The following is a 24,189-nucleotide window of genomic DNA, read 5'->3' on the forward strand; positions in this document are numbered from 1 at the left end:
AAAAAACAAAACCAAAAAAATACCCAGCAACAACTTAATTCCACTGATAGAACGAGTCACCTTCTCGTGTTAATAAATTTGTGCAACTATTATGAAAGTAATGAAAGAAAAGCATATTTGAAATGTCAAATTTTCATCTTTATTTACACTTGTTACATTTTTATGAACCATTTCATAATAATAATAACAGACCTACTCAACACATATCAATATATATATATCATTTACAGGTAACCACCAATAAAGCACAGATCAATATTAGTAGGCTGCTGGTAAAATCATTTCCACACCACATACATGTGTATGTACATGCTTTCAATATTTTCTTTTTCACTTCCCTTCAATTTTAAATAGTTTTTAAAATTCTGTTGTTAGAGTTATGAAGCAGCTTTAACTCAGTCGGGAAGTAACGTAAGCAAATTATTAATCTTTCTCAGCAATGAAAAATCAAGAAATGAGAGCAGTAAATGAATTGGATGATGAATTCAAAACGTTAAAAACAGTACATTGTGTAATATTGTAATTTTGTCATTTTACATTCTCTTTAGTTTATTTTCCTCATTAAGTTCTACTCTATCATGAAAACACACCAAAGATATCCACAGTTCCTGACTGTTGTGCTCCTTTGTGATTAGCCACTGTTCCATTGTTTCATTTTTACACATTCCAAACATACTCATCTACACACACACACACAGACACACACACTCACAATATAATAAGATCAAAGGTCAAGACTTGGCTTTGTCTTGAATTTCTTCGCAGCACGATCTCCGGGCTTTACTATGAACTGATTCCCGTGGATTGTGAAGACATAATCATGCAAAACTATAGTGAATATACTGTTGGCTTTAGGAATACCTGAAAAAGGAAAGAAAACAATAAAATCAATAGTGGCCATTAGTGAAGAGCACGGAGTCTATCTATAATCTGACGTACGCTGATGTAATAGTAATAGTAATAATAATAATAGTTGATCTGTCAATGTCTGATGATGACCAATTCATGCACAGAGGGGAATGTCTTTTAAGCTACATAATACATAAAAAAGAAAATAGGATAAAGATGACTTGTGACTTCTGCTATAGCCGATGAGACCAACACTGGCAAAGAGGAGTTGGCCACAATTTGAACATACATTAGCTTCACTTCTACATGTGACTGTGCAGCTTGCACACTTGCAGGCTTCTTTCTTGGCTTCATCAATTCTACTTTGTGAAGCTTCATATGATTTGCTGCCCTTTGTGATCGCTGCTCTCCAACAGGGTCTGTCAGGTTAATGTAGATTGCAAACAAATATCTAGGATTAGGGTATTCATTTATTCAATATCTATGTATAAATAAAATACCTCTATGACAAAAACACATAACACTTTACCAAACTAAGTAGCCATGATAAAATATGTTGGTGCAGGTAAAAAAAAAGTTTGCAGTAATTTTGTAATAGTAATATAAAGGTATGTTTGTTGATTGATAGTACTCTTCTGCACTTCTCATAATTTGATATCAGACCACTTCTTCTATCTTTTACTACCCAAGCACTGAAAACATATAAAACAAAGTAAATAAAACGTTATTTTACTCAGCTTCTTCAGAAATTAGTCCTAGAAATGGGAACACAAAAGAATAAAACTAATTTTATATTATACAAACGAAATAGCATATGAAAAAAATCAAACAAACACACCCAGCAACACCTTTTTCTGAATAGCAAGGCTAAGTCTCAGTAAAAGACACTGCTCTCTAACAGCTATTGCTATTTGATATTGCTTGAAATTTTTTCATGACAGAGTTAATTCATCAGCCAACAACTGTGTTCACCGCTGTTCCTATTGTTTACTCACTTTCTACAAAGTGTGAGCAAAGTCAGCAAGCGTCTTACATCATGGCACAATAAATTCATATGTCTGTTCTTTGAGAGACCGGAACATCATTTTCTTTTTGATGTTTGAATTTTGAAACTTCAGCCACCACCATTAACCCTTTGTTCTATTACCAAATCCTGTATTCAGGGAGAAGAATCATCAATAACTAATTATCAAGGTAGAAACTTTGCAAGACACTACAGTACAGCAACCTACTTTTGATTTCATTACAAGGCGTCACCAAAACAAACATGTTTCTGGTCTCCTGAATAACAATGCCTGAAACTCCAATGTAACTGGGACACTTCGACTTTCGCACAGACAGAGGACAACCATGAAGATCAGCCTTCATCATCTTCTGAGCTGCTGCAGGTAAGTTTAAATTTGGTGAGCTGAAATAAAAACCACATATTTTACACATTTAAAGTGACAATTTATAATTCAACATCCTTACAAAAGAAAAGTTAAAACAACTTCATAACAACTCTGGAAGGGCCTATTTATTTTAGTTTACCTCAGTGCTCAGGTGATATAAAGAGGTGAAGAGAACTATGATGCATGGCCAAATAAGGAGAAAGGCAGCGGCTATTTTTATGGTCCCCTAAAGAAGGTTCTAGAGGTTATTTTTATGGTCCTGCATAGACGGTCTCGGGGCTATTTTTACAGTCATGTATTGTAAAGATGGTCTTCGCTGCTATTTTTACGGTCATGTAAAGATGGTGTTCAGGGTTACTTTTACTGTCATTAGATTACATGAAAAATGTACATGAACTTACATCTGATGTTGTTGTTCTTATTATTGATATTTCATTAGCTAAGAAGTGCTGTTGTCATTCAAATGTGAAATCTGGATTCTAGATCTAGTTAGGAACTGGATTTTATTAGATCTAATTGCTTTACAACTTTGTCATTTTTGCAATATCTAATTTTTGTCATTTTTGTTGGGAGCTATTCTGATTTGTAAGCAGCGCGTACATGTGTTTAGAGCCATTAATTTATATTTGATTCAGCTTTGTACTCCTATTACTTGATTCTTTAATCATTTGGCATTATAAGGAGTCGACTCCCATTAATCACTTGACACTAATAGGAATCAGAGATTGCATCCGACCTAGTCATGACAAAATTACGGTAGTTTGCGCATTTTTAGAGGTAAAGAAAGGGGTAGGGTTAGAGTTGGGGTTGGGGTAGGGCTAGGAGTTGGGTCTCTTCTTTATTATATTTGTTGAGGGTTAAGGTTAGGGGTAAGGGTAGAGGTAGAGTCAGGATTAGCCCCCCTGATTAGTTGTAGTCTTTTCTTTTTTTTTGGGGAGGAGGAGGGGGGCTGATTAAGGTAAGTTTTAGGGTTAGGTTTTTCTTCTTCCGTTAAAACATGTGCGAAATGAAATGGTCAAGTGTTTTTTTCTCTTCATCCCTTACCGTGACACGGGCGAACAAAAAAATAAAACAAAGGTAGACCGGTATGGGGGCTTTCGTGGCCTAGAGGTTAAAGTGTTCTCCTTTCATTCAAAGGTCCCTGGTTCGAATCCGGGTAGCGACGGAAAAATTTTCCTCTCTAAAATGGTCTCCTTTCACCTCCTTTCCTGCTCTCTAGCAATGTTCTGTCGCCTGCTTTCGTCTCCACTTTTTTCCCCCACCCCCTCACCTCCTTTGCTCCCTCCTCTGGGCTTCTGACTCTTTCTGCAGCCTTTCTACTGCTACTCCTTGGCTCCTTCTCACTGCTGACTTTCAGCCACACCCCTGACCTTCTGGTAGGAAAGATCTACACCTAACCTACTCGGACAAGGGCGAAAAATCTCGGAGGTCCCCTGTGCAAGTTATGCACGTTAAAGATCCCTTGATGGTCGAAAATCGATAAGAGTAGGCTTCGACCACCACCCAGGCAAAACTCCAAATTTCCAACCAACTGAAAATGTTTAATGAGTCCCGCGCGCTCATATGACCTTATACAGTTGCGAGCACGTAAAACACTTTCACCATAAAAAAAAAGTAAATCTCGCTGTATTTCAAAGCTTCATTGATCATTTTCTTGGGGCAACCCTGGAGTGCATTTTAATTGTGCGGGTACATCTTTTATAGAGTGTAACAGCAGCTGATTTCAAATCAACATCAGTTGTATTTCAAGACTTCGAAAATTGAAAATTCTTGTCCAACAGCGAATTGAGGAGAAGCTTCCTCCATCATTTTGGCGCTTACTTTAATTTCGGAAGTTGAAAGTGAAAAAGACTTCAACTTCAGTACAGAAAAGCATCTTTGTCGTAAAAATAGCCCGGAAGACCATCTTTATAGGACCTTAAAAATAGCCCCGAAGACCATCTTTACATGACTGTAAAAATAGCCCAGAGAACCTTCTTTACAGGACTGTAAAAATAGCCACTGCGAAGGAGAAAACAAGCATAGCATAAATTATTGAAGAAGCCCAAAATTTGCCCTTTTCCCAAGGGAAATACAAAATTTTGCGAGTAAAAGTACCCTTCACTTTTGTGGTATTAAGTGTCTGAAACAGATTCTCATAAATGTTTAAAAAATTCCTATTCATTCAATTTTTAAGAATGAAATTGAGAGCAAGAAAATCTCTCAAGAGACAAGTTCAGCCAAGAACTAGTATTTTAATATGTTGACCAGTTTACAGTGGATGGCTAATGCAGAAGATTCAGAACATTTTTTAAAGAATTGACAAGGATGAATGTCTTGTCCATCTGCCACAAGTTAACCCTTCCGGCCCCATATGCGTATACTTTCAGCAGCACTTGTACCTCCCATTGTCCCAAGAGTGTACGGTAAATTTTTTGTTTCGAAGGAGGGAGATACCAAATTCACGCATTTTTTAAAATGGCGGTGAACCTAACTAAAATTTATTTTTCATAATATTTGTTCGTTTACTTTTAAACATTGTTCTATGTTATTATCTAAAACTCATTACGAAAATACTGCATCACTTTTTAGAATGCATGCCTCTTTTTCTGAAATACTGCTGTATAGGCTGAGACTGGGGTTACGGAGTGCACAAAAATGGCTGGGGCTGGAAGGGTAAAGAGAAAGCACTTCCCAGCCTTCAATTGACCTGACAAACATTTTCATGCTAAATTTACTGAGGTTTAAAATCTAAAATGTCCGAAATTAGTTATTAATATGTATCATATCAGCAGGATATGATATAAATTTTGATGGATAAATGACCGTCTCTTACAGGGAAAATAATGTTAAGTGAAATATCTTATTGTTTTCATGCATCAAGTGGCAATGTGCAAGTTAACCCCGAAAGTCCCAATTCGGCTCAAAACTATGGATTTTAAGTTGTAGGCATTTTTAGCTTCTTCAGCCTCTCTTACAACTATTTCATCGCATAAGAACCCTCTAAAGCCTTATTCTTCCCATACCGGGCATGTTTGTCTCCACCATTTCCTTATAAGTAAAGTAAATATTTTTTTTTTTCTTTATCGTCTGTTTTCTCGAAATGTGGTTTTTCTCTAAAAAAATTTAAATAACTCCTCCACCATTTTTCTTCCAATCTTCATGAAATTTTCACAGAATGAAGAAAAGATTTGATACTAAAAATATGTGTGACGAATTTTTGACGGAAATTTTTATGTTGGTGGTGTTTGGAGAGTGGATTTTCACAGATTTTTGCAAACGCTAATATCACCTCGGAAAAAAATTAATTAAAAATTTTCTAGTACGTTTAGGAAAAATTCATTATGTTTGTCTCCACCATTTCCTTATAAGTAAAGTCAATCTTTTATTTTTCTTTATCGTCTGTTTTCTCGAAATGTGGTTTTTCTCTACAAAAATTTTAATAACTCCTCCACCATTTTTCGTCCAATCTTCATGAAATTTTCACGGAATGAAGAAAAGATTTGATACTAAAAATATGTGTGACGAATTTTTGACAGAAATTTTTATGTTGGTGGTGTTTGGAGAGTGGATTTTCACAGATTTTTTGCAAACGCTAATATCACCTCGGAAAAAAATTAATTAAAAATTTTCTAGTACGTTTAGGAAAAATTAATTACACGAATTTGCAGATCTATTGTTTGCCAAGATGCAGGCAAAACACCCCAATTTATTACCATAAAAAATAGGTGCAGTATTAATTAAGTTAGACATGTCAACAAAATCCAATATGGCCACCATATCCAAGGAAACGAATTTTTGGCCTCATATTTGATTGTGGATTTTAACACTTTGCCATCATAAGGCTCATATTGTAAAAACCCTTGCCATCAAAGCAAAGGCATTATGGGGAAAACCCAAAGAAACTGGGCGGTAAACATCGCCGATCGGCGAGATGTGATGGCAAAGAGTTAAGACTCCTTACTATGCTTGTTATATGTGTGAAATTCTGTAACATTTGATCCACTAACAAGCGAAATAGCCTTCAGCTGCCCCCTCCCCCTGATGAAAATATGCCAAAAGATGTTAGCCTCCTATTCTTACTTCGCCAAGAAAAATATAAATTAAAACAACAGGGACTGGAAAAGAAACAATCTGCTTGTTTCTTATAAGAAGAAAATAGGTATACAACACTGAATCAGAAGAAGGGAAATTTTAGTCCGTTTTATTTGGCAACAAGCCACCCAGTTCTTACTTCTATCAGTAACATTTAACTACATTTATGTCAATAGTATCTCTTTCCATATTAGGATGGGTCAGCTGAACAAAAATTAGACAAAATACCACAAGATACTAATTCAAACCTAGTGCATCCAGAAATCAATCGCCTGATAAAATGCAAATTTTAATCATGAGAATTGGACACTTCTTACTTTGAATCAAATTTAAAGTGAGCACTGCTTACTAGTCTTGTGCACTACTCAATACTTTACCCCTTGCAAACCCTTGATACGGTACTACTTGAGCTAAGGTAAGCTACTAAATAGGGTTTAACTCTTTATTTACAGTCATATTCATAAGGCATGATGGGCGTTACGGGAGGCAATTGTAACAACTGCACGTAAGGGGGGTGGGGGAGGAGAGTCCCGTGGATCTTTGCAAGGGACCTTATTTGTATCAGCCTCCGGATTCTCTTTACCTTTTTCTTTTGATATGTTTTTCATTTATTTATTTATTTATTTATTTAGCGTTTCAGTTCCATCTATTCCAATAGTATGTACAAATGAACCACTTTGATTGGGAACTTTTCATTTAGTGCAAAAACAGAGGTTCTTTCCAAGTGCCATGACTGACTACAGACTACACAAACACACATACCGTCGTCTTAATGCTTAACTTGAACAAAACACACAACTTTAAAAGTAACCAAATTTACTGACTAACCCAAAGAGAGCAACTCTCCGCACTATACGCCTTGACATCACTGACTTCTATTTAATGAAATAAAAACCTCAGCCACTTTCCCCACCGTTCTCGCCCCATAACCCATTACAGTGCTGCAACAGACAAATATGGGGCACGTTGATGTAATATCAAAGCGACAGTAGGGGAGGAGATAAAATCGCTGGGGAGTAACGAGTGCTCGACACAGCACTACAGCTTACATACAGTAGATGAAATTACATGTCAAGGTAAACAAAAGAAAAAGTAATCTTATGCAATGATATAAAGTCTGTGCTGAGAGGTCCTCTCTTAGAGTTAGTCAGTTAATTTGGTATGCCTTATTATACAAGTTTTACCTTAAAAGTTCCAGAATTTACATGGGAACAGAAAACTTCTCGTGGTGAATTTACTTGGTACGAAAGGGGTTAACTGGTTTCAAACAGTAAATCTCAAGCTCATTTAGACATTCCAGCTCAATTTTTTCATTAAAAAATAAACATACCTTGAAAATTGAATCAGTTCCTCAATGTACTTTGTCCACATTTCTTTGAGAGGCAAGTAAGTAGAATAGCTGCAGGGAGAAAACAAGGGGAAAATAACTGAATTCCTATTCATGGTAGACAAATGCATGTAAGTGTTTCCAGTGTTATTCTGTACCTGCATCAGGTGGCAGTTTCAATCTAAAATTTATGTGCCAGATTACAGAACTCCTGAACTGCGAAACACGTACTCACCACCTCACATCAATATGTCTGAAGCATGAAAATGTCACACTTCACAGTTCAGAGTACAAGGGGAAAATTTTAAAAAGCCAGCAAGTTGGTTGAGTTCCCTCTGTGATGAAAGTAGATAAAAAATCGTGAACTTTAGAAGTGAAGCTGGAATAAACAACATCTTTAGGCAAAATGTTTCTTCAAATGGATAGATTAGACTTTAGACAGACAGTTACTACCTTGTCTTTTTACCACATTCCAGTTTCCAGTCCAGCTTTGCTTTCACTTTAGTCCGTGCACCAACGCCAGCCTTGGATTTACCACGCTTTTTCTTCCTTCTTCGAGAGCAATCCACAGACTCAAACTTAGCGCTCAAGTCTGTGTCGGTTTTCAATCTGTTTGTAGGTAAATGCTTTCCAAGGAATGAAGTCACGTATGTGGTTCGAGCACCGCTACTCTGTAGAGTTCACATTAGACATAATAGATGTACACACACATATAAATATGTAAATATATAAATAGTACATACACTACTACTTATTTTATCACATATTACTACTAACACAACTCAACCAAAGACTTGATAGTCCAGAAAAAAGTATTAATTTCTATTGACAAAGAATCTGATTTGAAACCTAGTCTCCCCCCCCCCCCCATTCACAACCCACCAATCCATACACTATGATATACCTCTCCTCCCTTGTCATTTTGATGTTACTTCATTGTGTCACATGGGGACAGTGGGATGAGTCGCTGAGTTTGCTTTTATTTAATTAAGTTAATGACTTTGAGGCTTAGTGAACTAGTGTTTTCATTTTCGTAAGAGTTTTACGGCACTTGCAACACAATAAGGTCATATAAGTGCCGAAGAATAGATGTGTTACAAGAGACTTACATACAGGAGGAGAGATAAGGATGATAGATGTTTGATAGGAAAGAAGGAACAAACAACACCAGAGCACCCGCCACCCACCCACAGGCATATAGTGTTGAGAGTTACTCTTCACCTGTTAGTCAGGATGATTACATGAGATAACTTTTCAGTTGCGTGTTAGGCAGGCAGGCGTATTTGTTCTAAGTGGTACTCTTGTTTACGTTAATTATTAAGCAGACAGTGAGCGTGTTGTGTATAAATATTATCAGTCATGGAACTGGGGAATTGATGACTGAAATCGGACAAAAATACAGTAATTTGTAATGTCTGCAAAACAAAGATGTTTATTGCGGTGATACTCAAGCATATAATCCTATTGAGAAGTGTCCCTTAACTCGAGCACAGAGCATTCTAGTAGTGTCAAGCTTGGCATCAAGGGCTTGAGAACTCGTGAGCAGTATATGTGTTCTGCACAGCATTAGTAATTTGTATTTCGGTATATTCTTATTTTGTGACATATGTTGCATCATACTGTTCCATGTCACATCTACCGACAGTAGACAAAACTGTATCAGCAGAGGATACACACACAATAAAATTGGAAAAAAGTGTTAGCATTTATAAAAACCTTTATGACTAATAGAATTTTGTCATGAGCTAATGTGAAATCCGCAAAATAGTAAGATGCAGTAAGATGATACCCAAAAATATTCGATAACACAAAAAGATGATTAGAGAGACAAAGTCACCTTGTCTCACAGCTCTTACCATTTGATTTGCTTTGCCTCCAAGATCTGCTTGACTTAGTTCTTGGTAAGCTTCAGCTGAAAGATGCAAAGAGAAGTATTTCATCTTCACTTCATTAAAAAGTAAATGATTCTGAGATTATGAATTAAAGAGGTAGTGTTGTTACATAATACATATAATTATTTCAGCTGCATTTGAAGAACACTGAATGAACTATAAAACATAGGCACGTGATAAACACAGCGTTGAAAAAAAAAAGAAAAGTCATTTAAAGAAAAGCTGAACAAGAAAATGGTTTAATATCCTTTCCCTCTCAAAATTTCTATTTTCTAAGAAAATAAGGAATCATAAAAATTGATCCAATGAGAAGACTTTTTTAGCTTCCAGGATAAATATACTTTTTACATATTGCACAACTACATTTTTAATTGTTTGACAAATAAAAAATTCTTTTGATAATCTTCAACTTCAATAAAAGCCATAAACAGAGGAACTCGGACTCAACGAAACCAGTTGGATTCCCCATTTTTAGAAATCAATAAAAATCAATAAAAATAACTCTGATTCAACGGACACATTAATGAGCAGGTTCAGTTTCAACGAAGTCATTTACAGGGTGAACAGCCTGCGATGACATGGCTTCGCTCATTTTCCCCCCAACGAACCTTATCGGCTCCTGGAAACCATCCACGGCACCTGATTCTTTAACAATTATTCACTAAGCCTCTTATGCAACCTATCAGCAGCCTTCTTTCATTCTGACACACGCGTTATAAGTAAGCACACATAGCATGTGTCGGGGTTGTTCAGGTGGCCAGCACACGTGTGACATGTGACTGTGTGTGTGTGTGTCTGGGGGAATTGAGTACAAGTGGTCCGGGTGTGGAATGTCAGTAGAGATACAAATGCGTCACAGTTATTTTTTCCACTCTGGGTACTGATCAATATTAAAAGAATAAGCTAGTGTCTTGATATATAGATCTATGTAATGAATTGCGTGCTGAACTGTACTGTGGAATCAAACGTTGCTGTGTCACACCTTGTCCACAGTGTTGGGGTCACTACAGTCGGAACATGTCCATCTCTGCTCTCCCCCCTCCTCAGGATCCATCCCAGAGTCTGTCTGCTTATATTCTCCATCATAATCTGGTTGGAGATCCGTCAGACTGGTCCGCACAGATGGCTGTGTTTCCCTTCTCCTCTTTGGATCCCCTCCTCCTTCAATCTACCTAGGGTGTGGGAACCGTTATCTGGCCTATTCTTCCTCAAATTTTCCCTTACAGCGGTTAGGACGGTTGGTGGGTCCAGTGTCAAATTCCCTCCCACTTTTGCTTCTCCAGCCAGCTTATCTGCTCTCATGCTGCTGGTTACCCCTGCGTGGCCGGGGCAGAAGATCCAGGCCACTCTTTCCAGGCTGCTCTCCCTGATCGTAGCCTTCCAGTCCGCATATAGCATCCCTTTCTGTACCTTCTGTAGTGTGCTCATAGAGTCAGTAATGATTACTGCTCGCTGATGGCTAGTTTTCCTGATCCAGTGTGGAACCTCACTTATGACTTTTACCTCCATACACAGCAACATAACTAGTTCAGCAAACAATATCATCTTTGCAGATGATAGATGACACAGACGTGCATTTGAATGAATCAGCCTTTTAACACAATGTGTGCTTGGTAGAGTTTCGTGTATTTTCCAGGAATTTTCTAGTATTTCTTTGGCAAAACATCAAAGAAGCGAAAATGACTCTCATTTGAAACCAAACTACTTTTGATTGAGGAAGTCAAATATGTTTCACATTACTTGCTCTGTGCCTGTAATTATCTATACAAAAACCTCATGTTTAATACAATGAACACTTTGATTCAACATTATTGAAGGTCAGGCCTGATGACTTCATTGAATCCGAGGTTCCTCTGTACATGTACAGTCCAATCTGCTCGAACAATCACATGTCAAAGACAATCACCTGTACAAATGACCACTTCCCAATCCCCCGTTGCGTTTTTACAATAACTTTGTCCAAGAGGACCACAGGTTTTAAATTTAAATGACAAATTTTCTCCTCGACAATGGGTGGTTGTCAAGGACAAGTTCGACTGTGTGCATCATACAAAACATTGAGACAAACCATTTGTCACGGTTAAGTCTTTGGCAGAAGGTTCCTGATCCATTGTGGAATTACTTGGGACAGTCCTATTATGAAATGAGACTTCTGAAAGTGGCCATCAGCTTGTTCTGAAAAAAAAAAAAAGAAAGCAACAGACCATAAGGTCATGATAAGAAACAGCTGAGAACTGACACAAATAAAAACAAAGGCAAAGTTGCCAAACCAATATTTATGTTAGCCTATATCACTGCTGCACATTCAGAATTCAGTTTGACATTTGTTGTACATAAAGACCAGAGTAAATATATATATATATATATATATATATATATATCATCATCATGCAACGCAGGGAGAAGAAAAAGGAGATGACAAAGGAAAAATAATAGAAATAACTAGATCTCAACAGAAAAATAATTAATAATACATGTACAACCAGCAAAACGGACAAAAATAATAATGAAATTACTATTAAATCAGTATACCACAACAATTGCGAACAGAGAAAAATAAACATAGTGAGAATCTAGAAATAGTGGTAGTCCTACATTTGAAAATCGAGTTCTTAGGTGAATCAGATTGTAAGACGGATTTCAAGGCCCGCCATTAGACTTCTACTGAATGACTTCTTGGACCACACTTGCTTATTTTTGGTTGAAATATGAGCTGTGGGTGATCGTGATACTGATGCCTGCCAGAAAACAGAGAAGGGGGTGGGTATCTTTCAACTTCATAACAGGAACGGATGTTTGAACCAACCACAAACTACTTAGAGGGATTTGTTGACTTCAGCAGAGCTCACATTTGTGCACAGTTGTTTTATTGTTTGATGCATGCTGCATATAGTATGCAGAATTTGTTGTCTTCTAGTCCACACCAGTCCCACTTCCTCTACCCAAAAATACAATCAACATTATATCTGTCTCCCTCTTCTTCATAATACTGCCGCAAGCTGACAAAACCATTTTTTTCATTAACATTATTTGGGAGCCCATTTTTTTAATTTGCTAAATCGAAAGCCTAAACAGTTACCCTCTTCTGTGAAAAATCAAAGTGAAACGGTGACTAGCTTTTAAATAAATTAGACTTCAAATTTCGGAAGAACACATTTTTTATAATGGTTACGTTGACAAAAAACTTCTCTCGAAACTTCTGTGAATAAAAAAAGGTGTTTAGTCAGCTTATGGCAGTATGGGGGGACTGAAGCACTAAAAGTGAGCAGTGATGTCAGAAACAAAAAGTAGAGGGAGGGTGTGAGCCAGTTATAGGCATATGTTTCCACATTGCCTGATACACTTTTTCCCTTTTTCACAAATCTCAAATAGGCATGCGCTAAAATGTGGTGTCGATGAAAATACGTCAAATTTTATATTTTTAGGCGTATTTGTAAATCACCTAATATTTCTGGGGCTCATATTAGGCTAACATAATCATGATTTTTTAAAAACGGGTCAGAACTGTCTAGTCTGAACCTTATTCTGCAGTGACTTTCATTGATTAATGGAATGGACACGCAAATACCCGAGAAGATTAAACAGTGCGATATATCTTTTTCCCGCTTTAACCGCGGACAGTATTATTGTACTCATGAACCCGTCTCATGCTCAGATATTCCGAAGCACTGGTCTTGTTCATTTTTATCTGCTTTACGCTAATTTTGACTTTATACCCACTACACATTATTAGTTTTTGAGTGTGGATGTTTTTATACGAACCATATTACAATAGGCCCAATTGCGTAATAGTATTTCACTTGTTTTTAACAACACGGGGGTGATCTAAAAAAATCCGGGGTGTTTTAGGGGGAGGAAGGCACATGTATTTCACTATAATTTGATGTTTTGTAATCAGGTTTGATATTTTCTTGAAAACAATTGATTTGCAAAGGATTTTTAAAAAGTGTGTTCTGCAGCAAAAAAAAAAAAAATACAGCAGTTTAGGCCCTAAAACAGTGTATCTGTCTGCAGGTCCAAAAGTAAAAATTTACCCCACGGACACACGAAATGGAAAAAGCCATGGTAAGAGTCAAAAGTCCGGGTGGGCCTCTGACATGAATTTTACGCATGCATTGCTATGAATGATCTATAAATGATATGATCTCAGAGCAGATCTACCTCCCCCATTGGGAGAACCTGTTTTTGTTCAACAATTTTCAATTTCGTCGTACGGTACTTATTTTCATCCCATGTTGATTTGATTACATTTATAGGTTACCGCAAGCAATATTGCCTCTCTGATTCCAAAATGGTTTGACGATACGCTGAGGAGAAAATTTTGTATGTATAATCACATCAACAAGGAGGTGGAAGTAAGATTTCATGCTGGATGAAAATTTGTTTTTAAAGTTTGCAGAATAAATGTCTCCAAAAAAGGAAGGACTTCCGAATGAGGGACCATCCCAACAAACATAATAAAGAAGAGACCTCCTGACCATAACCTTAACTCTAACCCTACCCCTAATGTTCCTTACCCAAACCCTAGCTTAAACCCTCACTGTAAAACCCTCTATTCTATACTCTGTTCCATAGTGATCACTCGTTACGGGATTCCTCCTCTGATAAAACAGTTTCGATAAAAATATTTGTCATAGGCATTACACAGGTTTCCGTTAAGGCATGTTCGATGGTATATCATTTAGATCTCTAGAAATGTCATTTTTGTTAAAAATGATTAAAGTTTAGAAGGAGAAAATAAAACTTTTCTACCCTACCCCAAATCACTTCGTAAGGTTGAACAGAAAATTCCCCTGCAGAGCCAGAAGCCAGGGGCAAGTAACTCTGGATTTTTAATGTAACTGATGTAAACAAACAACTGCTGTCAATGGTATGACTAGTTCTGGTAGTACGAGAGTGACCAACATTATCAGTAACGGCCAAAGATACTTTTTTTATTTGAATACTGAAGATATAAGTAAGAAAGTTGAAACTAAAATGAAACTTTCGAAGGATATTGAAAAATGTGGTGGGCTTTGGACCCCCTACAATGTGATAATGTGATAAAAAGAGTGAATTTGTATCAACACAAGAAGGAAAAGGTTGATTGAAGAAAGCTCAGGTCAAGTAGGCTCTACTAGAAAATCTTGATCGATGGGGGGGGTGGTGTCGGTCCAGGTCAAAAGGCGTTTACCCAGACTCTGGCGCATTACGCAGTAGTCGGCGTGGGCAGAATTAATAAGAAATTGAAAAATCTTGATGATAAGTTCACCTAGCAACAAGGCAAGGTGAAATAGTTAGTATTAAGTTCCTCAGAAGGAGGATATGACTGTTGCTGCTAGTTAGTATTAAGTTCCTCAGAAGGAGGATATGACTGTTGCTGCTAGTAAGTATTAAGCTCCTCAGAAGGAGGATATGACTGTTGCTGCTAGTTAGTATTAAGTTCCTCAGAAGGAGGATATGACTGTTGCTGCTAGTTAGTATTAAGTTCCTCAGAAGGAGGATATGACTGTTGCTGCTAGTTAGTATTAAGTTCCTCAGAAGGAGGATATGACTGTTGCTGCTAGTCAGTATTAAGTTCCTCAGAAGGAGGATATGACTGTTGCTGCTAGTTAGTATTAAGTTCCTCAGAAGGAGGATATGACTGTTGCTGCTAGTTAGTATTAAGTTCCTCAGAAGGAGGATATGACTGTCGCTGCTAGTTAGTATTAAGTTCCTCAGAAGGAGGATATGACTGTCGCTGCTAGTTAGTATTAAGTTCCTCAGAAGGAGGATATGACTGTTGCTGCTAGTTAGTATTAAGTTCCTCAGAAGGAGGATATGACTGTTGCTGCTAGTTAGTATTAAGTTCCTCAGAAGGAGGATATGACTGTTGCTGCTAGTTAGTATTAAGTTCCTCAGAAGGAGGATATGACTGTTGCTGCTAGTTAGTATTAAGTTCCTCAGAAGGAGGATATGACTGTTGCTGCTGCCAAGTCCAAGGGCTCAAAAGCCCATGTTACTTTGAACTTTAGTAGTGAAATGAAAAAAAAAGGATTCTTGTTGTTGACCGAGAATATTATTGCTGGTCTGGTAATTGGTATTATGGCATGGTATCGTAGGAAGTTTACTTTTGTACTTTATCTACCTTTCGCAGCCTTTGTTACCTTTTATACTTATTGTGTCGATGGGAGAGGTAAACATCTTTCTCTTGATTGTTATGTATGGTGTATAACGTATATATTGGTTTTGTTTGTTGTTTCAGTAGAGGTTTTATGGAGCTCGCAACTGCACAAGGTCATATGAGCGCCAAGGGTGGATGTCAACAGAGAAGTCCTTTCAGGGAATCAGACACTTTGCTCCCCTCTCTAGCTTCAACAGCACAAAGGCGGCCATATTTGGTCACATGACTTTGCATATTATGTAACATCTTGTTTATCATGTAGGCCATTACATAACCTTTCTAGAAAGGTTTGATTGTCATATGTGTTGCAGGCAACGTTTTCTTTGAATTAAGGAAAACTGTTGCTATAGCTAAGTCGTCTTTCTCATGCCTCATTTGGCACAATATGGTGTCATCCTCTTGTCTTTATATATATATATATATATATATGTATATAATATATATACAGTAGTCTCCACCTAAGATCCCACCGCTTACGATCCCGGTTCGCTTAAGATCCCGCTGTTTTATGAAAACAGAATTTTTACTATACAAAAGTCACCCCTAAGATCCCGCTCTGATTCACTCTGAAGGTCTACATTCGGCTAAGATCCTGCATTTCAGATCATAATTTGTGGAACAAAAACCCGGGCGGGCACAGCCGATCAAACAAGAGTGAAAAGTTGAGATCAATAAACTGTCCGTCGCGTCAAAGATCAGCCACTATCGTGAATGTGATCACATATACGTTGTAAAACTGGATGAAGCGGTACAATGTTTGCCCCCAACGGGATCACGCCGGGGTGTGAACTGACCGACACGTTTGTTTTCCCCACGCATCGCACTCACACCTGAGCTCTCCCCCTAAACTTACATCACTCGCTGGGTGGATAGGGCCTACATGTTTGTTCCAGGCGGGATCACATCGAACCGTGAACTTTTCCCTGACCATTGCAGTAGGCGTTGATTGCAGCAATTGTCTCTGCGCCCGAATTTGCTAGACAGACTGAATTTTAATTGGTGTGTTCATGACGTAATGGTGTGTAACGACATAGGCGTTTGGGGAGGATGGGGGGAACTCAGTCAGAGATGGAAAGCTATAAATTTTCTACAGGTAAAGGGGAGGGGCAACTGAATAAGCGTAGATCTTGAGACTCATGATAGGATAATAAGTGAAAATGGCATTGTGATGGGCCATCAAGTTTAACCACTTTTTGTTCGCCATATGTCATAAACCCACCAAGGGGTCACGTCAGTTCATTTTAGGGTGGAGGGAGACCATTTTGCCGATTGTAAGCCTTAACATGGGTCCCCAAAGATTCTTCCCTGGGATCGTCGGTTAAGATCCCGGTTCGCCTAAGATCCCGCATTTCCTTGCTCCCGAGCACCGGGATCTTAGGCGGAGACTACTGTATATATATATAATATATATATAATACAGTAAACTTGCATAACTTTTGAACCGCTTAATCCAATCTTCATGCTGGGTTGTTTGTTTTTTTCTCAGCTCTTTTAGCTCTTCCTAGTGACATTATCTTGGTCTAATTAATGGTTTTCAAATTATTTTTTTTAAACCCCCAAATGTCAAAACAAATACATGGGTAGCCACCACTCGCGGAAGCGATGCTTCTGTCACTGATATTGACATCCATTGTTACTTTGTTGCAGATTAGGTAAACAGTGACCATTCATCTCACTTGCGATTTGTGTATGAGTTGTGGGAGGGGCTTACGGGTTATGAGGGATCTCATGTTTACCTAACCAGCAGCTGAAAATTTGTTACCTATTGCTCAACAGTGGGAGGGACCAATGCAACATGGTCGGTTGGAGGGACTACCTAATAACAATGACAGGGGATGGGGTTATGACAGCTCGCCTACAATGCCAGGGGCCAATGCATACATAATTTACGACAATGCCTAATTGAGTCACTAAAGTGGCAGTCAAAGGCAGATAATAATTATTGTTGGGTGTGATAGGGGTTTTGTGTATAAAATATGGTGGGTGCAGCGGACAGAGGGCCGTTTTTTTACATAGTGAAATTATAAAGCAAAAACACAAGGGGGGAAATGGAAAGTGACCGTTGTTTGTACAGGTGACAGTCGTTATACAGGTGACAGTCATGGCAGGTTAGACTGTATCTAGTTGATGACTTAACAATTTACAGTTTATTTTATGCTACTCATGGACCCATCCGAAGCTCAGATATTCTAAAGCATTTTTTCTTGTTCATTTTTATCTGCTTTACACTAATATATTGACTTTAGCAGCATATTACTACTAGCTTATATGACATTATGGAATTCTTTAACGAACCATATTACAACTGGACCAATGTTGTAGTAATATTTGACTTGTTTTTAACAAGGCTGCGATATTAGTGATATTTGGACCACGGGGTGCCAATAATCTGGTCATTATTCAGACCTTCAGGAACAGGTATTAATACGGGCTTCATTTGTTTATTCTCACACGGGGTGGAGAGGCATAAAACTTATTGGCGAGTTGGTTTTAGTGTTTTTGAAAAACACAGTGACTACATTCACCGTGCCGTGAACGTAGCTAGATTAGATCTAGACTTAGTTTGAAGGCTAAATTCACGATTCACGGCGCCCTGAATGTAGTTTGCAGGCCATGATTTGCCATGTAAAGGGGGTCAAATTTGTGTTCAGCAGAAAAAACAAACTAAAAAAAAAAGTACACACATAGAACCTGGACGTAACTCCTGTTCTGCGTCTGTGCCGAGATGTGAGTCAAATCAATGAGCTTCTCATGTCTAAGCGGGTCAATTTGTTTTTCATTGGGCGAACATCTAGACTGAGCTACCAACTTGGTGTGTCTTGTGATGAACCAACGCAGTCGGTTCTACAAGACCTAGGCCACAAACGCACATAAACTCAAGCAGACACATGAAACTACAAGCAGACTGACGCACACACACACGTTCATTACAGCGATGATGCTTCACGCGTGTGCACTGAGCTAGGAGGGCCGGACTGATACAGGCTTCAACCGCCCCGGCTATGACAGCTGGGGGCTAAATAAGGAATGGGGTCCGAATAATAGTGGTGGGCGGTACCGGCGAAATCCAGTCTCCAGGTGCCGAGAACCGCCAGTACCGGTACTGGGAGTGACACCAGTAGGTGACGTCACAGACTTCGCGTCGATTAGCGTCGCCCGCACCCCACCCCCACACACACACACCAGTCAGAATTGAAGAGGCGAACTGTGACGCAAAATACCTTTGAAGTTTGCCGCCACGTGGGATTAAACTTTGCAAGCAGAGTTTTTAAAATAGTTATCGCCGTTAAAAATTGATTTCATTTTCGGAATCAGCGTATCAAAATAAGCAAAGTGGCTCTTGTGGAACCTGATTTGAAGCCATATTATAAATTTAAGCAAACTTCGTTTTTCATTGTCAATTTTGAATCTGAAGTACTGTATCAAGGTCACCCACTGCGTTGTGTGCATCTGACGTCCCAGCTGCTAGGCTTAGGCCTACACACTGCACACTTCCCGTGGCCTGGTAAGAAAAAAAACAACCGTCGCGTCGGCTCCTTCTCAGAGCCGGTATAACCATTGGTGTCGGCTCCTTCCGAGAGCCGGTACTGGAGGCCAGGTGTCGGTACTGACACCTCCTTCGGTAGAACCGGGAGTTCCGGTACTAGGTACCGGTACCTGCCCATCCCTACCGAATAAGGACCAGATTATTGGCACCTCCGCGGTCCGAATAATGACATCGTCTTTTTAACAACGACAACGTCATGGGGAGGGCATGCCCCCCCCGAACCAAAAAGAATCAGGAGGCTTTCAGGGGGGCTCCCCCCCCCCCCCCCCTCCTGCATTTCACTGACTATGATTTGTTGATGTTTTGGCAATTAGTATTAGGATTGATATTTTAATATTTTTACTTGAAAACAATTGACATTGAATTTCAATTGATTTGCAAGGGCCATGATGAGATCTAGTCTAGAATCTAGAGTCTAGATCTAGATCTACATGAGCTTTTGCCAAAAGGTGGGGGTGTTTGCATGAGGACTTTTTTAATCAACCACTACTCATGGTAAAATATGTTTTCTTCTGAAAACTTTATGCATATGGCAAGGAAATAAGTTGGTCAAGCTGCATGAGCAAGTGGATTGATGTGTGCATCTTATATCTCTACATAGAAAGATAATAGTACTAAAAATAGGTCATTTTTTACTCATCCTGAGTGCACACGTAATTGTATGTTAAATACAGAATATTGTTAATCTTAAACTATCAAACAGTAGTGCATTCAAACATTGAAAATAGTTTGTATACACCATCATAACAGCGTGTGTCCATTAAAAGGATTTTATTTTTTTATATTAATGATGTTATTGCTGAGTAAAATTTATAAGTTCGTTCATTACTCGTGTCATAATTACATCATCAGACTTTCCAAGGTCTAGAAAACCCAAATCGTTAAACATATCATCCCGAGAAATGACCGGTATTAAATATTGGTTTGACATTGATCCATCAGAAGGGTAATTTTCCCCTCCATCGCATGGTTTTGCTTAAATATGACTTTGATTGAGATAATCCAGGTTTGTCATAATGATGTTATGAACAAACACTTTATGATATTTCTGCAAAATATCATGTGAGGGACTTCCCACTGTTTCACAACATCCTTTTACATGGTGGAATGAACATGGAAGAGTATCGTGCTGATGACTCAAAAGAGAAGCGAAGGAGAGGCAAAAATATGCTTGTCATAATGGATTGTCATCATGTTATGAACGTGACAGTGTGTCATAATGGTTATGAACGAAACCTTATTCCATGTAATTTACAGTTGTTTTGGGATGTATTTTTAATTTTAACCCAACTTGAGGATGTATCAGACCTTGCTTATATTCTGATATTTTGATTTTTATGATAAGTGTATGGGTCTGGATTTTAATTAGTATTTTACTTTTGTAGTAATGGTTATGAACGAACTACATATTGTACTCTGAGGGCTTTACAGAGTTGATAAACATTAAAAACATGTACACAGATACACATATTATGAGGAAACTTTCATTTAATATGAAATTTTAAAGTAAATGACAGGTCAAAATATTAATTTTTAGGTCAAAACTGAAGTTTGTCATAATAGTTATGAACGAACAATTAAAGGTATTCTAAGGGTTTTTCAGTGATTAAACTTTGAATTCTTCCAACATATAACCTTATTTTGAGGAGAGTCTCATAAATTAAAACAATTTTATGTGAATGACAGAACAATAAGTTAATTTTTTGGGCCCAAAGTAAAATTTGTCATAATAGTTATGAACGAAACAGTGTGTCATAACGGTTATGAACGAAACCTAATTCCATGTAATTTACAGTTGTTTTGGGATGTATTTTTAATTTTAACCCAACTAAAGGACAGAATGGACTTTGCATACATTCTGATATTTTGATTTTATCATAAGTGTATGGGTGTGGATTTTAATTAGTATTATACTTTTGTAGTAATGGTTATGAACGAACTATTTATAGTCCATTTTATATATTTTGAGGGCTTTTCAGTGTTTACAAACTTTAAAAACATGTACAGAGATACATATTATGAGGAGAGTTTCATTTAATAAAAGTTTTAAAAAATGAATGACAGATCAAAATGAGTAAATTTTTAGGTCAAAATTGAAGTTTGTCATAATTGTTATGAACGAACCATTTTAAAGGTATTCTAAGGGTTTTTCAGGAAATATAAACTTTGAATTCTCCCTACATAGAGGAATCTATCATTTTAAGGAAAGCCTCATAAATGAAAACTGTTTTATGTGAAAGACAGAACAATATAAGTAAATTTTAGGGGCCAAAAGTAAAATTTGTCATATAGTTATGAACGAAACAGTGTGTCATAATGGTTATGAACGAACTTTAAATTTATGCATAATATGCCTTAAGACCAGTCTGCGTTTAAAAATAGCTGTTTAATGGTCTTTCATTTATCACTTGACTATAATTAGTCAATTGAGTGTTATTTTAGACAATTCTAGTCGATGAAACTTGATATAATTGATAGTATTTTGGTCACTTATTGTTCGTTCATAACTATTATGACACAAAAAAGTAATTTTATAAAAAATTAATAAAGATTTTTATAAATTGTCAATTCTATGTAGTTTTGGAAGTTATTTGCTATGTCTCAAAATATAACATCAGCCTAGCTGAAGAAAGGAACTTTGAGTATTCATAAATTTGTGTCATCATTGTTATGAACGAACTTTTTGCAATTTCTGTCATTCAAGTAAGTCAGAATTACACCAAGACCCTTGCATATACAGCTTTGGCAGTTACTGAGTCTGAAAGAGCAATCATTAGACTATATAATATGGGTGATTAAAGAATTATTACATAAAGTTGATTTTGGACCTCATTTGTCACACCCAGGTATCCCACCTTTTGGCAAATGCTCACATGAATTTAAACATGTATTCATGTAATGTAGATCTAGATCTAGATATCTAGATCTACAACAAAATATGGAGTAATAAATGCGTCAACTGTGGCTACAGAATTGCGTCACCTCTACCGTACCTTTTCTTGATCGAAAAACGATACGACTGAAGATTAGATCTAGAGTATAGATCTATATCTAGGTCTAGAAAGTAGATCTACTGAGTGTAGTCTGTCTGTAGAAACCGAAAGAAAAACTTGAAAACACGAAGTGCAGTAGTTAGTAAATAAGGAAGCGGAACTAGATCTCAAATGAATTTCCAAAACATGGATTTTTGAAACTTGTAAACAACGACACACAATGTGTACCTTCTGGACTCGGTAGGCTATGTAAAAAATAGATATAAGTTGATACTTCAAGGAAACAAAAATTATAATGTCATATCAAGCACTTTTAATACTGCAAGGACAACACGATAAATTATAATTTGTAAAGATGTGTTTACTTGTGTGTGAGTACATTAATGCGTGTGTCTATATTATAGGCTATTATGGGTCTGTGTGGGAGTGTGTGTGGGTGTGCGTGTGTGTGTGTGTGTGTGTGTGTGTGTGTGTGTGTGTGTGTGTGTGTGTGTGTGAGTGTGTGTGTGTGTGTGTGTTTGATTAGTTATAGTCTAACTATATGAATGTCCTATATTTGGGAATGGCCTTCAGGAAGAAGCACCGCCCCCCGGGGGGGGGGGGGGGGTCGATATAAATTGGTACAAAAACAAACAACAAAAGAACACTGACTAACAAAAGTAAAAATACATGTAATACAATAAACTGGAAAGAAGTATTACGCCTGAAGAAAATAAAACACTTATTTACAGTTGAAAAGCAAGAAGTCGTAATGGGTGCAAAAGAAAATAGTTGGAGCTATTTTTATTAGTATGTGAGTATAATTTTCTAAGTAGGGTTAGGGCTAGGTTTATTTATCATCCCTTCAAAGCATGTACTTGTCTGATATAAAAAACAACAAACAATACAACTAAAAAAACAAAAGCTTCGTAAGTATCCCTCTAAAGCCATACAAGTAACAAAGGGAAAGGAAAGCAGCAATTATGTATGCTTTTACAAATGCATTACCAGTACCAGTCACTGCGATGGCGATGGAACTTTCTGCTTACTGTTTGTTCGCTCGATAAAAAAAATAGATCTAGGCTATGACAAGGATCCGAAGGGTTGTTTTATCTTGGCCAATAATGGCCAAAGGCCTTTTTCGGAATAGGCCTACGTCTTTGGACCGGCGATACCGGAGAGTCCCGACAATGTATCGGACGTTTCCGTAAACCATACGCATGCGTATGGTGACTCTGTAAAGTAGGCGATTTTGAAACCTCTTTCGCAGAGGCAGAGGGTGGGTTGAGTAACTGTGTGTGGACGGAAAGTTTTATAACTGCTGAGTGTGAGATTTCTGTGGATATTCCATTCATTTATATGGATCCAAGAATTGCTTGGTATCCACCTGAACAATTGGGACCAGCACACGATTTATGGACGCGGATTTGGGAAACGCAGTATTGCCTGGACAGCATGTTACTTGGATCATCCTCTGACCAAAAACCTCAAGAATTTATTCCTTTGGATGAGCCGACCGACAGCACAGATCCTCACAAGAGGTTAGAAGCTCAACAGAAAAGAAAGCGGCAGGACAACCGTGCCTGTACATTTGGATTGAATTTTCCATTAAATACACGGATATTACGAGATGGTGGTCTCACGCCGTGGAGAAAAGATGACAGAATTTATGGGAGGGGAATTATTGGGTAAGTCGAGACTTTTAAATCATGTGTACTCGTGTACCCGAAGCCTGTGCTGCTCTGTCGTTTCTCTACTCTGTACTCTTTGATCTTGAACCTTTTTTGCCATGCCTCATCATGCCTTGTTGATTACTTAGTCTAGATCTTGGCATTTTAATGCAGTCTATTAATTATTGTGTATTATGTTGAATGTTTTTAAAGTTACTGCCTTGATGTAGATCTACCCATGTCCAGAGGTGTTCATTTAGATGACTAAGCACTCTCTGTTTGAGGTTAGATTCTAGATTCTAGATCTAGACTCTAGATCTCTAGA

At 37.7% G+C, this 24,189-nt stretch overlaps 2 protein-coding genes across 5 annotated transcripts in view; one reads left to right on the top strand and one right to left on the bottom strand.

Annotated features, from left to right (window-relative positions):
* Positions 1 to 116: 116 nt before the first annotated feature.
* LOC101857310 (ribonuclease P protein subunit p29) overlaps positions 117 to 24,189 on the bottom strand; it is a 30,885-nt gene continuing 6,812 nt past the window's right edge. For 2 of the 3 annotated variants that reach the window (XM_005091258.3, XM_013090350.2), the window contains exons 2-7: positions 11,602 to 11,708; positions 9,498 to 9,553; positions 8,095 to 8,312; positions 7,645 to 7,713; positions 2,082 to 2,257; positions 117 to 861 (exon numbers count right to left, since the gene is read on the bottom strand). In XM_005091258.3, the coding sequence (XP_005091315.1) occupies positions 725 to 861; positions 2,082 to 2,257; positions 7,645 to 7,713; positions 8,095 to 8,312; positions 9,498 to 9,553; positions 11,602 to 11,644 (699 nt within the window). In that variant the 5' untranslated portion in view covers positions 11,645 to 11,708 and the 3' untranslated portion in view covers positions 117 to 724. Of the gene's footprint in view, positions 862 to 2,081; positions 2,258 to 7,644; positions 7,714 to 8,094; positions 8,313 to 9,497; positions 9,554 to 11,601; positions 11,709 to 22,215; positions 22,376 to 24,189 lie in introns of those variants that run through there. The other variant, XM_005091255.3, reaches the window with a different exon arrangement.
* Positions 23,255 to 24,189, top strand: part of LOC101856779 (terminal nucleotidyltransferase 4A) — a 39,550-nt gene continuing 38,615 nt past the window's right edge. Inside the window, exon 1 of one of the 2 annotated variants that reach the window (XM_013090320.2) lies at positions 23,255 to 23,882. In XM_013090320.2, the coding sequence (XP_012945774.1) occupies positions 23,554 to 23,882 (329 nt within the window). In that variant the 5' untranslated portion in view covers positions 23,255 to 23,553. The remainder of the gene's footprint in view (positions 23,883 to 24,189) is intronic. The other variant, XM_005091252.3, reaches the window with a different exon arrangement.

This window comes from Aplysia californica, unplaced genomic scaffold (assembly GCF_000002075.1).
Source record: "Aplysia californica isolate F4 #8 unplaced genomic scaffold, AplCal3.0 scaffold00027, whole genome shotgun sequence".
NCBI lineage: Eukaryota > Metazoa > Mollusca > Gastropoda > Aplysiida > Aplysiidae > Aplysia > Aplysia californica.